The following is an 18,416-nucleotide window of genomic DNA, read 5'->3' on the forward strand; positions in this document are numbered from 1 at the left end:
TGGCAACACAAAAATAACCCTCCCTAATTCAGTGAAGACAACTGCAGAGCCAATCATGAACAAGAAAATGACATCTGTCTCTCACACACGCTTGCTCTAAAGTACTTAATAAAAAGAACAGTAACTGCCATAAATAGTAGATTGAGTGACAGGTTTGTTGAGAATCAAAAAAAAAAATCTCGTCATTTAGACAAAACATCCTGACCAGAAACAATTCTTATTTTTGGGCCTAACCAGAGTATATATGTCTATGTTTTTCCTTTCCTTGGTGAAATAATTTTCTGGTTTTTTTACTTACATCAGTTTCTCTGGCTTCAAAGAGATCTAAGAATTGATGATAATCAATAAAGTTATCATGATATGGATCTAATTTCTCCACTAATTCCTTGAACTGTGTGTCTGTCATACGAATCGTAAACGTCTCAAGAATCTTACGTAGCTCGCTCTTTGTTATTCTACCATCACGGTTCTGTTAAAAGAAACAAGAACAAAATTCAAAACAAATCATAAATAATAAGTGATAAATGTCTTAGTGTTCACTTTTTTTGTGTCCAAAAATATTCTGCCATCTATAGGTAAATCATTTGTAATTTGACCACCCAGGTCAGTTGTAATTGTCACTTGAAAATATAATTTGTATGATAAAATTTCACCAGCTAGGTGAGTTGTGATTATTACCATAGATAGAATTCTGCCACCTAAGTGAGTTATAATTGGCATTACCTTAAATAGAATTTCACCACCTAGGTGAGATGGTGACTACGGTATCACCTGATATAGAATTCCACCACCTAGGTAAGTTACAATAAATACCATAGATAGAATTCTGCCACCTAAGTGAGTTATAATTGGTATTACTTTGGAACAGAATTTCACCACCTAATCTAAGTCATAATCAATACTGTCAGAATTCTTATAATTGTTACCAAATATATGATTTTAGGTCATTCCAATTGCACATAGGGTAGGACAGATAAATAAGGCATATATAGCAGAATTTGAGATGATACCATTATGAAAACAGGGATGAGAAAATAAAACTTACATCATCAAATGAGAGAAAGGCTTGTTTTAAAGATGGATACATATTGACAACATGTTTGTAAAGTAATCCTAAAATATCATTAGCCTTGAGTTCCTTGTCTGTCTCTCGGATTGGATTCACTCTAGAAAAAAACAAAGAAGCAGATTTCAATAAATAAATATTCATTTGTACTAGGTGAGAGCGTTCTGTCCATACATGAAACTCAACTTCTTCTTTCAAAGAATGTTTTTTATTCCATTTTCTTTCAAAAAGTGGAAACCATGATTTTCAATAGAAAATACTGAAAGGTTATAATTGACACCAATAGATACATGGAGAGTTTCAGGAAACACTAAAACACTGACATTTATAAAAATATTGATCCTTGTATTATCAGACAACATGGGTGAGCTGTCATAGTCTATAATACATCCCTGACGATGCTAACAAAATGTCAACAAAACTTGGGGAGTCACTTTCAAGAATTTTTTTGTCTCTGTGAATATAGATAGTTTCATTTGATGAACCTAGGGACCATGAACATTTATTCTCTGATAAACACATGTTTTTGTAAACTTTCTTCTTGCAACTTGATTGTTCTTCATTGTACTCAATACTTACTTGTGATTCCATTTAATTGGAATAGTTTGTCCATTGCCTTCAATTCTTGGATCTTGGAATTTTTCTAAGAAGTGTTCCCAAGGAATCTTATGAGATGCTTTGAAGCCAAACCTGTAATGAGATAAAACAAAGATATGCCGTTAAATTCTGAATGAATATAGACTGTGATGTCATTAATGGGATGGTGTGATCACAGAAATATCATTGCAATAACGCTATTTGTTATCATCATTACAGCAATATATTGCTTAGCAGACCATAGAACTCGCAAGAAAAGAGTTTTGACAAAACTGACGATCAGAACATGTGACAGGTTAAATGTACGCATAGTGTGGACAGGGAATATTTCCATAACTTGTAAATTGCCTTATCACTGTTAAAGTTCAAAGTAAAGATTTCAAAATCCTGATTAATAGTCATAAAGAGAGCCAATTTGGGGTGAATAACACGGTATATCTTACATCTAATGACAATGTTGCTTTGTCTATAATTAATTAAGTAATAATATTTTAATTGCTGCATCGTTGTCAGATTTTGTCATTTTTAATAGTAAATTTTGGAGAAGATTCTTTATTGAATGTTTTTAAATGTGTACTGTAAATTAGTCTTTTTGTGTCTGTTTTTTATTTTGTTCGTGCAATTTATTTTGTTTGTGAACTTGCTCTCGAAATAAAACTATTATTATATGTCATTTTTATCATGCTATGAATTCCCACATATACTGGCATCAAGTCTTTCTCTAAGATTTACAAAAATGACTTTTCAGTGAAATTTATACATTATAACTATTTGTTTAATCAACATTCCATGCATTTATACATCATCACAAACTCCTCACCTTTCCATGAGTTGAGAGAATAACTGATCTGACATTGGTAACGTAAAATTAATGAGAACAGTCTTTAAATCATCCAATGAGATAAATCCATCTCTCTTGTAATCAAACGCCATAAATGCTTTCTTCAAATTTACATAATTCTCCTTAAGCTGTGAGAAAAAAATAGAAAAATATAAATCATCACATTTCAAAAACTTATACTCCATAATTCATATTAACCACATACATAAAGATTTTAAAGAAAAAGTTTGGGTTTTTTCATTTTTTTTCTCAAAAATTGAAAGCTTTGTATAAACCATTAATGACAAATATGTCAAGACAAAGAGATTGTAGCAAATGTGATGTCACATCACCAGGGGTTTTCTCATAAACCCTTGCAGGAAATCTGCAAAATGGTCAAATACATGTCAAGTCATGATGTCATCACCATGGGTTTTCCCATAAACCCTAGCAGGAAATACACAAAATGGCTGAACACATGTCAAGTGCAGTAACACTTCTTTACAAGATTTCAAAGTTGAATAAGTTACCATGGTGATATTTAATGACCCAATTAAGTTAATATCAGTAATCAATATAATTGTACTAAAGGCAGAAATAAGTCTGACTGGACTTTTCCTTTAAGTTGATAGCAGTAATCAATACAAGTGTACTAAAGGCAGAAATAAGTCTGACTGGACTGACAAAATAAACATAAAAATTTCATGTTAAAAATCTAGATACTTACCCGTTTTCTGAGTTCCTTTTCAATTTGAGCAAAATTCAATCCTTTGACCACGTCATCTGTTCTATTAACCACTGCTAACTTTTCCACCTGTTTATTCCTATCTTCTTGCACCTGGGCCCAATTCATAGCTGAAGCAAAAAATTTTACATTTTTTAGATTCTACTCTTCACAAATAAGAACAGGTGATTGGCTCATATAAGATTTGAATGTTTGTAAGATGATGTGATTCGTAGATAAATTTGAATATATTATAATAATTAATTTTCGTATTTGATAGCTATCTATCGGATGAAATAGAAACTGAATAATCAATCATGATGTTAAGAATTAATTCATAATTCACATCTAACAATCACTGAGGAGAATGCACAATATCAATGCATGATTTCAAATGGACCAATCACTGTAAAGAATGCATTATTCCAATCTGACAAATCACTGGTGGGAATCCATAATGCCAATCTGACCATTCACTGTGAAAGAATGCATCATTTCAATCTGACCAATCACTGGCAAGATGACTGAGAATGCATAATGCCAAGCTAACCAATCACTGATGAGAATTCATAATACCAAATTGACCAATCACTGATGAGAATGCCCAATCCCAACTTGACTAATCACTGATCAGAATGCATGTCAATCTGACCAATCACTGATGGGAATGCAAAATACCAAATTGACCAATCACTAAGCAGAATACATTATTATTATCATCAAACCAATCACTGTTGATTCCTTGAAAAGAAATCAAATATCGAGTCAAATGTATACATGATGGAAATCTGTAAGAGAATTTCAATGTGACGAACTAACATTAATAGGTTAAGAGATTCATATAGGTTTTTGATTTTAGTGTTTACTAAATAAATGTGATCATGTGATAAAGGTCAAAGGTCAAGTTCACACAAGGCTTAGAAAGTGATTCACATCAACCAGTCCAGTGTATAAGAGGTAAATATAGGGTGTATTATAGTTTGTTTGTTTTTCTAAAAGTTACTACATTACTACAATTATTTAATATACATGAATATAACTATAGGTGTGACAAGGATATTCAAATATTGTTGACCCTTGACCCCTCAATATCATACTTAGACCTATCTGTTGGCTTTCAAATCTGATACAACAATGTCAGTAGTACTTCATCAGACATTGACGTGACAGGAGGTGTGTGTAAAATTAGCTTATGTTTGTTTATGTCCAACCCATATATTCAAATTTGAAAGTAAGTCAATAACTTTTCACCAACAAATTACACAAAAACTTGAAAATTTGTTCAAATGCTAAATTATCAGAAAGTGCATTAAGTGTTGTCAGTTAAGCGCATTTGTCACAGTTTTAGTGTGTAACTCTCTCAGTGTCACTTGAGAGTGTACATACTACTGTAAATAAAGTACACTGTCAACAAAATAAAGGGTGCTGTTCACAACATTACTACAGCCTTGAGGGCACCATTCATAATTTGCTACCTAGTTGGGGGCGCTGTTCATAATGGCAACACATTGTTGAGGGCGCTGGTCACAATTTTAAATTCAAATGTTGAGGGTGCTGTTCACAACTTGACTGCGTCATAGAGGGTGCTACAATTCAGCATTTAGGATAGTGAAAACAAGAAAATGACTTGCACAGATATGGGGAGAAGTGGATTTGGTGCAAGAGAATTGCATATTACGTAGCATGCTGAAATATAAAAATAGTATTTAAGTTAACATTACAGATAATACTTCAGTGCTGAAAGTTGGAATTATGGGTGCTCCAAGTGGGATCAGAAATGAGAGGAAATTCAACTTGATGCCTACGTTGTTAATTATTGTTAATCTTTACTCACCGTCCTCTTTGTCAGCACTGTTAGGGACTTTAATTGAAATAAAATAAAATAACGTATGTCATCCATGGGTTACGTAGACATACAACAGAATTAAAAGAAAAATATTTTTTTCTTAAAATAAAAATTAGGACTTTGCACCTTAGTCGCTGTGGGATATGTTAGTTAATGTGTTAATGTTTTAGTGCATTTTATTGTCCCAACCAGATTAGTTCATGAAAATGGGGTTCGTATATGACAACTTGCATTGTGTCATTTTATTGGCCACGAGCAATAAAGCAATCTGCAGATCCTATCACTATGGCAGCATAAATATCAGTTTCTATCGCTGCTGCTATAGATATACATCAACTAACACTACTAGTATACATATCTGGAGTTGCCAGCACTGTACTATGGATTTTATAGGTAGCCATTAGCACTGTGCTAGTTTGCAAATCATGAGTTGCTTAGCATTATGCTAATACAGATATCTGGAGTTGCTAGCACTGAGCTTCAAGAGATTTTGGTTTCTGTTAGCACTTTGTTAATCCATATATCTGGAGTTGCTAGCACTGTGCTTCCAGAGATTTGGAAGCTGCTAGCTCTTGGCTTACACATGTAGATATCAGTAACCGCTAGCAAAGGGCTACAACTAAATACAGATATCATTTGATGCCAGCAGTGAGCTAGTAGTACTCATATCATATACTTAAGCAGCAAACAAGTACTAACGATCATTAGATACTAGCTTAAGATATATTTTTTTTAATTTATATTCTTTTTTTCTTTACAATTTACTTTAGAGCAGTTTTGTTAATGCCACTTACCTAATTTAGTTGAATCTGGTTGAACTTTGTCGTGTTTCTGGACATAGATTCCCAGTCTCCTCAGAAATTCATTATAATTGATGACACCAGTGTGGTTAAAATCATACCGCGCCCACAGTCTTTCAAACTGGTTATCCGTCATTCGGAAACAGTAATTTTCCAAGACTTTCCTCATTTCATGTCTCTGAATTCTCCCGTCTCTATTGTAGTCAAATAATCGCAATGCTTTGATGACGTTTTTCAAGCTAGCAGCTATCCGTTCTTTGAGTAGTCTTTCCATGTGGTCTATTCCCATTTCCTGTGGTGACCTGGTGTACTGGTACCTGGGGAAAAGACAGGGAGGAAACCTCTTTTTAAGAACATGATTATAGTTGACATAATTCTATTATAGCTTCCAAAAGTTTTAAGGAATGTGAATTTCTCTAAAAACTTTGAAAAACCCAAGACATTCTAGAAAAGAAATTGCGTTAGGAGCTTCTTAATACCTCTCAAGTTGAAACTTGTGGCCTCAGCATTGTTTGGGCAAGGATTAAAGAAAACTCCTAACTTTTTTGTTTCCCATAATGCCATGCCCAAATGTACAGCAGACCTCTTCTAAGCCAGATTTCCAAGTTTATAACTATTTTAGAGAGGCACCATGATGTAAAATTGTTGAAAATGACTACATGTAGGTATCTTGAGCACTAAGAGATATGTAGTGAAGATAAAATCAACCACAATTTTGTTTCCCCTTCAAATATTCATGACGTTTTCACTGAAGGTAATACGCCCTTAAGGTCATGAATATTCATTGTTCAACCATTGCATAAACATTTCTGCTAACTCCCATGATGCAATGTAGCCTACATCAAAATCCCCAAATGAAGGACAATTTGATGTTTCTCTGAAATCACATGTAATGTAAGTGATGTAAAAACATAACTCTCCTGCCTTTTATATCCTGGAGTGGATTCTGCTTAAACAAAAACACTGATTGTGTAGCAGAAAGAAAACTTACCTATGTCCAGAACTCGTCCATTTTGTTTCTTTCATAGCAGCACCACCCTGTCCATATCTATCTAAGAATTGACAGTAGTTGACAGTTCCATTAGGGTTGATAGTCACCTTAGCCATCACAGCATCAAACTGTTCTGCTGTGAAAGGTAACATGAACGTTTCCAAAACACGTCGTAGCTCACCCTTTGTGATTGACAAACTCTGGTCAATATCATAATTCTGAAATGCCTGCAAAAAAGATGAATTTTCAATGTAAGTATTTGCATGATAATTAGCATTTAAGTTCACACTGTTGTAAAGAGAGGAGTGTGTAAAAAGAATAATTGATGGATCCATGAGAGATATTTCATTTTTCATGGTGTTTATAAAACTTAAACTGTTTGAGATCATAGTGCGGATTCTTGAGATATTTCATTTCTCAACCGATGTTTATAAAAAAACTTACCTGTTTGAGATCATAGTAGTTTTGTTGTATTTTATTCCGTAGTATATGTTCAATTTCAATAATACTTAGATTAGCGTTGGCAGTGTACGTACTCAGTGATGATGGCAAGGAAGCTGTCAAATAAAACAAAAACAACAAAAATATCAAATTAGACATTTTCCTACATAATGATATAATAATATGTATATTTACATAACATTACATTTAATAAATAAAGTATTCTACTTAAAATTTCAAAATAGCTAACTCTAATGATTTGTCTATTTTTGTATTCATAGCTTTTTTACTCAGAGAGAAGACACTATTATCTTTGTAATTTCTATTTTATTTGTCATTGTGGTCCAAAAGTTACTGTATTATTTGTCTTCTTTTTTGTTGAATGATAGGCGGTGGCCTTATTCTTATGAAATAAAAAATAAATCTTGCAATTAGAAGATTCCAATTGTATATATGTCAGACTTACTGAATTCCTGCTATTATAATACATCTGTTAATTCTCACAAAGTTCACTGTTCATCAATGTGCAGACGACATAGCTATGAATAATTTACTTTGACAAATTCAGCTGATGAATAATTAATGATCTACATACTAACACTGTGACAAATGCACTTAACTGACAACATGTAATGCACTTTCTCATAATTTAACATTTGAACAAATTTTCAAGCCTTTGTGTAATTTATTGATGAAAATTATCTTTTTTTTAGACTAAAATTATAGCAATGCTGTTCCTTATAAGTATATTGTTGATGATGACAGTCATAAGTTGATATATTTACCCTTTCGACAAAATATCTTTTGAACAAATTTTCACATTTTTCTGTAAATTTTTCATAAAAAATTATTTATTTCAAGACTAAATTTAGTCTCATGCAGATCCTTATAAGTAAATTATTTGTGATAATGATTTTGATATCAATGGAGAATTTAATATAGTGGTCCTATCCACAATACTATCTTTAGAACAAATTTTATTATTTTTCTGTAACTTTTTCATCAAAATCAAAATTACACTAATGATCCTGAGGAGTTTCATTTTGATGATAATTTTTATACCACCTGAGGAATTAATATATTTGCTTTTTAAAACAATATTATCTTTTGGATGAATTTTGATGTTTCTGTAATTCTTTTGAGAAAAAGTTTTTTATTCAACTTATTTTTAGACCAAGTCCAATAAGAGGTTGATATATTTGAAGTAATTTCATTGAACTGACAAGTTGTTTTATTTGATGATAATGAAAAAGGTAATGAATTCTTTAAACAAAATTTATTCGTTTCTGTCATCTTGAAGTATACCATCCTAGAATACTTTATCCGATCTACAAATACCATGGCAACAACAGTGAAATCAGCAAATATAATTGAGTAAATTCATCTAAAATAGGGGATTGAAAATTTTGTATTTATTTTGTGTATATGTTGTATTTGATCACAATTTGCATGAAAAACCATTTTGTGAATGCACTGCCATTAATATATAAAATTTTAAAAATGTCAATGCTGTGTTATATGTAGGAATCAGGATAATAATATGAACAATTTTCTAAGTGATTTATTTCCAGTTAAGAATTACAGAAAGACATGTACTGAAAACTAGAAATTTTCGTCATTGTAATATTTTACGATTTTGCCATCTTCAGCTTAGTTCTCAAACACAAATTGTTATTGATTAGTAAGCCTGGTGCACTCTTTATATATAAAGGGATATTTTAGTCACTACTTATTTTCACATTTTTGCAAATATGCAAATATGCAAAAGTAAGTCTTAGCGAAAATGTCCAGGTCTGCTGTATCTTGAAAGGCGTACTAAGTGTAAATTTTAAAATTTAAAATTAATTTTCTAAAACACATATTTATTAATATTCAATAGTGTCTGTAGTAACTATGGCCTATTATAAGGGTTTTTACATCTCCTTGCAGATCTCAGGAGTTATGCAAATATACCTAGCAACAACGGTTGTCAAACATGTGATCGTGGTCAAGCTTTCACCATGGCCATGTGTGATGATGTTGAGAGCAATAGTGTTACTAAGAGTTTGACACTTTCAGCTTGACCACCCTCATGTGGTTGCTATCAATGCGATGGCTCATGCGGGATCTCATGAGGTCTGCCGTGAGACGAAAAATGACTTATTGCAAACTGTTTGTTTACACAGGACTCAACAGACACACTTACAGGTAATATAGTATATGGAGATATCTTAATTGATATGCATACTTAATGGTATCTTTAGTAACTACAGTCAACAACAAACTATTTATTTACACATGACCCAACTAAAGAGACAGAGAGTAAATAAACTTATTTGACTTTGAACTCCAGCCAGTTAATTTCAACTGTAAATGCATTCAGCAGTGAAGTTATCAGTTTGTTCTCATAGTTTGTTCTCAGACCACAAAACAGGTTGGAGGTGTGTTGAATAAATAGAGATTAGTTGAACTACAAAGAATGCACACTTCATGGGAAGGCCAGAACTTGAGGAGATATGTACAAGTTTGATATGAAATGACTTGCCCCCAATGAGGGTGACGACATTTTTATGTCTAAATTCCAGACCTGCTTAAAATGATGAATTTACATGTACATGTAGGCACAGACTACAGATGAAACATTCCCGATGTCAAGATTATAATTCCAATATAGGAACTGCATGATTATTCTCATAATTACTTACTTAGGGTTATATTAACCCCCACCCCCACCCCTATATACATATATATACACATGAATATAAGTGTCTCGCTGGAGAGAACAGTGCTCGATGCAAATCTGAAGATCGCTCTCAGCGTGAAACTCTGAGTAATGACTTATTACATCCTTATTCTTTTGAATTAAGTCTATATATATCAAATTGTGTTTGCATATTATATATATATTTACTTTACCCTGCATAGAAAAAATTATTTTTTGCCATATGTACAATTTGTTATAATTAATTGAGCTTTTAATATATTTGTCAGTAAAATACATAAAACCAGTCTGTTAATTATCAGGTGAACAAATGAATTAGAAATACTTAACTGATTATTTATAAAATGTACATTTTAATATCTCTAATATTAATTATATAAATTAAAGGCAATCCAACTATGCTGAAAGACTATAAATACACCATCAGGAATCATTAATATGTGACTTACAAAATCTCTTTTTTTCAAATAATTCTTCTCTGACCATGAACTTTGTAACCACTTGCTGGTGCTACTTTTAGTTGCCTTTTATGTTTTAGGAATTATTCATTGATTATTAATACTTTCATATTATACAGTGTCGTTTAATATGATGGATTGCGCTTTTAATATTAAGCAATTACTTAAATTCATGTAATTTGCTAGAGGGTTGCCAATGGTCGAGTGTTTGAACCACTTTCCTCAATTACCACTGTGGTCAGGTTTTAAGCTCACCCACTCACAGTTTCATTAATTTGCCAACACTGTAAGTAAGGAGAGTTGTTAATTTTGAATCTACCAAACAACACAGGTTTTTACCGGGTATTCCGGTTTCCTGCTGTACTAACATAAGCCCTCATCCTGTTATTGGGATTAGCAATTGCCTTTTGGATGGTTCGTGAATAAATAAATAAATAACTAATTAAATAAGTAATAGAAATATTATGTAGATAATTTATAATTTCATAATTTATTCATAACATATCATAATATTTGAATATACAAGCATTACAATGTTTACAAATGTAGTTCAATTTTCTGTTATGTGATGATTGACTAAGCCTGACAATTTATGTTACAAGTCAGTCCTGTTTTCTTCACATATGTTATCATTTTATATTCAACTATGCCTTTACAAGTCCTATTATTTCTAATGACGACATCTCCAGTGTTCTCCCCACTATACAATAAGCACAGTACAAACACCGTCCTTGCCACCTAGTACACCATGCTTTGCAGGTTTCTACTGTGCTTCAAAAGTGTTCTACCATTCTTGAGTTTTAGTAATCTTTGAATCACAATATTATAATAACACTTTAACATGAAGAGAAATGACTTATTGCAATCAATGTCCATGTGTGTATATGTTAAATATAAACATGTCAAGAGTATGTTCCAATGTTGAAGACACGCATATTATATGCAGACCGTTATGCAAATCAGTATGCAAATCAGTATGCAAATTACAATGTTACCTATTTGTAAATCATTATGCAAATGTACTGCCATCCTTACAATCTATTTTGGGGAGAACACTCATCACAGCCTCCAGTTACATGTATTTCATTTTCCTTACTGAAACACGTATGATAATGTAATATTATCCAATTGTCATGCAAGATGATGGATTGCACTTTTAAAAATTAATCATTAAACAATTTCTCTAATTATTAGATATATACATAATTTATGGTGTTGTACTAACTCAAACAACATGCATACCTGTGTAGTGATCTGGAAAGCATATCAACATTCCACACTTTTTACCGTGTTGACAAAAGATTAAGTGGTCTGTGACTCAAAAAGGGTCATCAATTGACAAGTAAACAGGTAATTCTGGTAACTAGAAGGACTGAACAGTTTCAAGTCAAGGTTTGGGATAATTTCCAACAAGTAGAAATGAACGAAAAGTAATGAAAAGTTACAATGTACTTTAATTGACAACAAAGTTATTACTCTGCTAATATACAGCTTGTATATATTTATGCAAATATATGTAAATTAGTATGCTAAAATAGCTATGCAAAGTAGCCACCATTTAAAAACTGTATGTATATAATGATGGTCATATCACAGGAATAAAATTATCATTTGTACATACACATGGTATATAGTAAAATTGTTGAAAATGACTACATGTAAGTTCTGAGTCCAAGTTATACACCTAAAATGTATACTATAAAATACTAGATAACATAACTATTGTGATTATAATTTATGGTCATTACTCATTTTAGCATTTTTCGTATTTTCCAGTGAAACAGAAAAAAATTACTTTTTTGTGATAGTTTTCTAGTTCACAGTAACTTGAGTATTAGCATTTGCATGTTCCCGCAATAGCAGGAATCGGTGGTGAAAAGGTTAAAGTACTGCATTTGTATTTCATATCAGTTTACCAGTTAGCTTTAGCTATCTAGTTTGAAAACATCATTCCAGCCAATATGTCAATTCAGATGACCTTAATTGTCTCAGTCTATTTACCAGTTTGGAAATACAAAGACGACCAATCAAAGACTAACAAGTGACCCCACATGAATTAAACCTGCCAATCAAAAGACAGAATAGAGCTAGATTAAAAAGAACCCCTGATCACAATTACCAGCGTCTATACACCCATGCTGCGGGTTGCTATGGTACAAACTAAGCACTATGCCAGAGTTATGTCTCTACAGTATAACACTGTTGTTAGAATTAATTGAACTGCTGTGCCCTAGAGTTAAAATGGTACAATATACACGGTATGGTATGTACTGGATAGAGTAAAGGTCAGCGCAAAATGTCTTCAATTTCACAGACTAAAAGAAACGCCTCAAAAGTCGATTTCAAAATGTAAATTATTGACAGAGTTGTCCAAGTATTTATGTAGGTTAAATGACCCATAACCTCTCATTTTGTGTTTTTTCATATATTTTAATGTTCTCCTAGTCACGTATTGTTATTTAATGTACGTTCAAACTCTACTTTAACAAAAGATTTTGTCTCCCCCATTTTTCTTCTTTTTTCTTCTCAGACTTGGGTACTGCTTGTAGGCAACTCTCTAAAGTAACAAATTGTTGAAACAGTCCTTGCAATAGTTTTTAAAACAGATATTTTGTGCTAGGGTCATTTTCAGTGTCTGTATTTGACAATGTTTATTTTTATGTCAAATATTTTTATTTTAATAATTTCAACTCTTTTTTGCTCAGTGATATGCCAATTAAACACATAGGGCTGATCCAAATCAACATAAAACAATTTTGACACGACCATAGCTCAAATAATCTGTAAGTTTCACCAAGGAGGTAAACCTATTCAATTCTGAGGTCAAAGGTGAGTTTATTCAATCCTGAGGCAAAAGATGAGACTAAACAATGAGGTCAAAGGTGAATCTAGTAGAGGTCACAGGTCAGACTCAAGTGTTAAGTTGCAAAGCTAATAGAATCAGGGGGTCTTGAAGTACATTATGCGACAGGTGTTTTGGACTTGATACGGCATCGACTCTGAAGCACATTAATTTTGTTTCTTTAATGTTCATTAATATTGTAACAAAACTACTTAGATTAGCAATATTGTAATATGAACTACCATGATATACTATGCTTCAATAAACACACACAAATAATTTCTACTTCATATTAAAATGATTAGAATATGTATAAGTAATATTCTTCGATTGGAATTAATATAAGTACATGTAATATTATAATGTGACTGCCATGACAAACTATATGCTTCAATAAACACCCACAAAATTATCCCACTTCAATTTGTACAAATTAAAATTTCGTTACTCACTCATTGAAAATCATGTAGCTCAATTCAGCCTGCAAGCTGTTTTTATTCAAATATTTATTTTTAGTTACTTAATTCATTCATGATATTTGTTTCCTGATAACATGCTTAACTTGTATTACATTCACTTTCATAAAATGGTATTTGGGATAGAAATTCTGACATACACTGCATATAATTTGGGAGGAGCAGAGATAGCTATGGAATGAGGGAGACTCCCATAGTTTAGATCAAAATTCAGTGAAACAGGTTGCCTGGAGTCACATGCTACAAAATGAAATGTAAACTCAAAGGCTATTTCATTTCCTTATGTAAACACTCATAACCATCCTAGAGCCCATGTAAAACAACATTACATTTCGTGTCCTAGGCTGTAGAACATGACAGCCTGGAATCCATGTTTTCCTGACATACACTGCTGAGAATAGGAAAACCCAGAATCTACCGTATACTAACTATAAATGGCATTTCATTTCCTTTATACTATAGTACCGGAATACCTTTCAGTCCAACAAGCTATTTCATTTCCATGCATAATATGACGAACTGCTAGCATGGATTCTAGATGACGAGTTCATTCAAGGGACACAAGCTGGTTTTATACACTTTGAGGTGTAAATTTTGCTACATAAAGGGACACACTACTCCAGGAAATAAAGGCATTTTTTAAACTTTGGGTTCTGTACAGTCTTTTCATGGTTTCACATCCCGTAAGTAGACTGACAGATCAGCTGTTGTTGGTACGATCTATCTCCCTTTCCTCAGCCTCCCCTAATATAATAAGCATGGCTTGATGACATCATTACAATCTAATCACGTAAGGTTGTTCTTTGCAATTGACTGAAATTTATGTGTAATCATGAACTGACTCTTCAGGCTTCAAAGTTTCTGAAAATACCTTTATTTCCAGAAGTGGCATTCTCCTTTAAAGGTACTCACAGTATTCTATATACTGAAGCATACTTTAACCATCAATTGCAATTGACTGAACCACAGACAAGAATTTCTTCCTCTTCTGTGACTAAACTCAAACCTGGTATTAGATATAATTTATAAACGATCCGATGACGTAAATTATCATGTATAATGAAATACCTACGATGCAAATCAACTATTCAAACAATTCAAAAAAGACAATTGTAATGTCATAGAAGACATGCATTGACATTAATATTATACTAGAATAGTTTCAATCAAATTATGAACTATTTTCACTTTAGTGAAAATAAAAAAATTATATTAAACTAAGCTAGTGCCACTTTAATATATAAAAAATGAATATCTTAATATTATTAAATGATCTTTTCATTCACTTATATGAATTACTTTATTTTTACATTATATTTGCATACTTGCCCTTTTCTTTTTATATAGTCATTAGCTATTAATGTTTTGTCTGGTGCCATAGATCAATTTTCACATTTTTGTGTAATGTATATCTTATCATAAAACACTGCATGGACATTCCAACTTAACTAAAGGCATGTGGAATTCTCAAACAGAGTGAATCAATATGTAAAACCTACATCAACATATTATGGGCTATTTATATCTAATCTAACCATAACTATCAATATCTTATATGGTTTGTTTGTTTGTTGAATAAGCAAACTAAAACTTTGTACACCTCCACAGTAATTTACATAATGTCTTAGATATGAAGCTGTTGATGTAATTACTGGTACACAAACTAGACAGGTTAACCACAATACCAGTGTAATTCATCTTGTGTTGTGAAATATAGGTGTCTGTAAAACATGTCTAATAATTTAAATCACATAATCGGCCATGTTGTAAATGGCGTCCACAGGGAATGCCACTATTGTCTGGCGATCAAAGTCCAATTGTACATGTATGTGTATACTCATTTCAACATAATAGTTCACAGCGTGGGTTGGTTTTTTTTGTTAAAGTCGCACAATTTACCTGAATTTCTGAGACAGTTTACAACAGATCCTCCACTGTAATCATTGTACAGCAGCTTGGGAATGTAGTTGTCAACATTTTAGTAAATACCCCTCCCCCTCCCCTGGGGGTATCTCCAGTTCTGATATCTTAATCGCCAAAATATATTAGCCTGTATTATTATAATTAGACTGTTTATCATAAGACCAGTAAGTAGGTAAAATGTACCTGAGTTCCCTAGTCACTTTACCAGGGTTACTGGTTATGTCTAAGAGTGGAAAGTAGGTAAAATCTATCCGAGTTTCTCAAATCATTCTATAAGTTTAACTGTGTATTCCACCAAAATTGGGATAAGGTACGGGAAACTATGCATGCCAGAATTTTTGTCCCAAGGGTTGCAAACAAAAACGGTTTGAAGTTTCTTTTCTGAACATTTCTCAACAGTGACAATATATGCACAGAGTACAAAGACCCTGTGTTATATTTTTCTGCCTAATTAACTTACTATTTAATTAATTCATTGTTTAATTAGATTACTATTTAATTAAATATCCAATTAGACCATGTCATGTATAGAAGGACAGCAATGGTGGCATTGTCTCAAATTAATTACCAATTACTGTTGCTTTTAATTAGATGTGTGTTATTTTAATTAAATTATACATTCATGAATTGCACAAGCTTTTAGTTGAATCATAAAATGGACGTATCCATGGTAACATAAAGTCATCAGTTTGACACAATTAATTGTAGTGGTTCTATTGTATTTGAATCAAATTTCTTAAAAATGCCCACTGAGGTGCAAAGCTAGTTACAATATTTCTTAAAATATGTTTTTGTCGTCTTTACTCATTACTCACATTTCATTTCAATCAAACTATTTAAAAAAACCTCTAGGGTGAAAAAGTGGTCAAAGACATTTTTGTAGTCAATTACTGTTGCAACTGTAATTATCAACACTCAGTTTACATTTTCGAGGTCTTCTTTTCATTTCCTTATACACTGTAGCATTACAAATTCCTTTATAACAAAATTTTATTGAAAACTGCCATGTGTATTGTAAACAATACTTGGCTGCACTCTAGTGTGATTGAAATTATTAACACTTTTTTTTGTAATATTTTTTTTCATTTATATAATTTTTTCACTTCAGTCAGACTTCAGACTTAGGAAATAACTGAGCATTATTTTTGTGTCCCAAAATTTAATTACTATTAAAAGGCCACAGTCTATTATATTATGCTCATTTTATTTTTATGTTAACTAGTAAATAGAACAATAAAATTAGAGAAAGGAAAAAAGAAATTATGTGTCCACCTGCTGTTCATTATATAGCAGGTGTTGATAGCAAGTCAGTAAAAATCCCCAAAGGCGTACATTGTATTTCGTTTCATACAGACATTACCATTGTACTGTGTACTTCTACACAAGGTTGGTTTGTATACAGCTACTATTTAGTTGAAAGCTGCATTGAAAGTAAAACTATTGTATAGCACAGAAAAGAACACCTTGTAGGCATATACTTTTCGTGTCACAGATTGAAGGAATGTTTTTGTACACACATAATAAATACTATGGTGCAGCAAAATTCAGAACCCTTTTCATTTTTTGATAATCTGTTTTATGAAAGTCAAAAGGCAGTTGTTTGGTTTCTGGCGAATGTGTCGGTATGTAATGAATTGATGCATGACTGGAGACAGGCAAGCCACTTTCTCGCTTTTCTTTTTTTTTTTATAAATTCACGTTTTTCTAAATTTTTTGAAAATTTTATTGCTATTTTAGAGCAGAATCATACATAGAGTTCTACTGTATAAATGAACTTCAAAAATTTTGTCTAAAAGTTACCAAATTTTTAAAAATGTCATAATATTGTGTCTGAAAATTTGGCATGATTGGAAACAGTCACCGTCGCTACATACATTATATATTAATTTTGAACACTGAAATCAATATTTGAAATTCAATTCTTACATAACAATGTTTTTTCAAGATATATTTCTGAGATGTATAGTTTCTATTTTGTGCACTCCTGGTACCTAATGTTTTATGTGATATTTTATTTTTGTGAAAATGAAGTAAAGTTTTGTATTATTTTTTTTTGAGACTTAAAAAAATAATACTAAGAGAGAAATGTCACATTTATGATTTGCTCAATAACACCTTTTCACCATCGATGGGGTCAAACATGACATTTTACAAGAGTTGAAATGAATGCAAATGATATCTGAATAATTCTACTGAATCCAGTCTCCAGTTTTAAGGGAAAAATACCCTGAAAATTATTACACATTATGTTAATTCTTACTGAGGTTAACATGTTATCTTACCTCTTGTGAGAGGTGTTCGTCTCCCATCACGTGATCGACCAGCTGTTGAAGGTCTTACATTCGGACCACTGGTTTTCAAAATCTGTTTTGGTGTAAACACGACACCCGATGTGTTTGGTCGTAGACTCATCGGATCTTGAGTCAGCTTCAAAACTTGCGTCATTTTTCCCTCCTTAAATACAAACCACCTGGTAAAAACTAAAACTCTGACCTCTAAAAACAAAACAAAACAAAAATATTTTACAATTAGCGCGATTTTTTTAGAAACAAAACAAACAAGATCATAACAAAAACATATCCCTTTCTTTCAAAACAATTAATTTATTTTTGAATAGATGATTTATACCTAAATAAAGACACGTCTTAACAAAAATATTGTGAGTAATTCTCACCCCTACCCAGCTTTTTTCCTATTTTTATAATGTTCAGAAGTTTCGAGTAATAAATGT

General features: G+C 32.0%; 2 protein-coding genes across 3 annotated transcripts in view; one reads left to right on the forward strand and one right to left on the reverse strand.

Annotated features, from left to right (window-relative positions):
- Positions 1-18,416, forward strand: part of LOC144452852 (large ribosomal subunit protein uL1-like) — a 418,633-nt gene that overhangs the window by 27,001 nt on the left and 373,216 nt on the right. The window lies entirely within an intron of this gene.
- LOC144452635 (EF-hand calcium-binding domain-containing protein 6-like) overlaps positions 1-18,416 on the reverse strand; it is a 31,300-nt gene that overhangs the window by 12,205 nt on the left and 679 nt on the right. Inside the window, exons 2-11 of one of the 2 annotated variants that reach the window (XM_078143760.1) lie at positions 17,968-18,180; positions 7,289-7,401; positions 6,845-7,071; positions 5,848-6,170; positions 5,042-5,068; positions 3,211-3,338; positions 2,484-2,632; positions 1,646-1,756; positions 1,046-1,166; positions 299-469 (exon numbers count right to left, since the gene is read on the reverse strand). In XM_078143760.1, the coding sequence (XP_077999886.1) occupies positions 299-469; positions 1,046-1,166; positions 1,646-1,756; positions 2,484-2,632; positions 3,211-3,338; positions 5,042-5,068; positions 5,848-6,170; positions 6,845-7,071; positions 7,289-7,401; positions 17,968-18,130 (1,533 nt within the window). In that variant the 5' untranslated portion in view covers positions 18,131-18,180. The remainder of the gene's footprint in view (positions 1-298; positions 470-1,045; positions 1,167-1,645; positions 1,757-2,483; positions 2,633-3,210; positions 3,339-5,041; positions 5,069-5,847; positions 6,171-6,844; positions 7,072-7,288; positions 7,402-17,967; positions 18,181-18,416) is intronic. The other variant, XM_078143762.1, reaches the window with a different exon arrangement.

The sequence above is a fragment of the Glandiceps talaboti genome, chromosome 23 (assembly GCF_964340395.1).
Source record: "Glandiceps talaboti chromosome 23, keGlaTala1.1, whole genome shotgun sequence".
NCBI lineage: Eukaryota > Metazoa > Hemichordata > Enteropneusta > Spengelidae > Glandiceps > Glandiceps talaboti.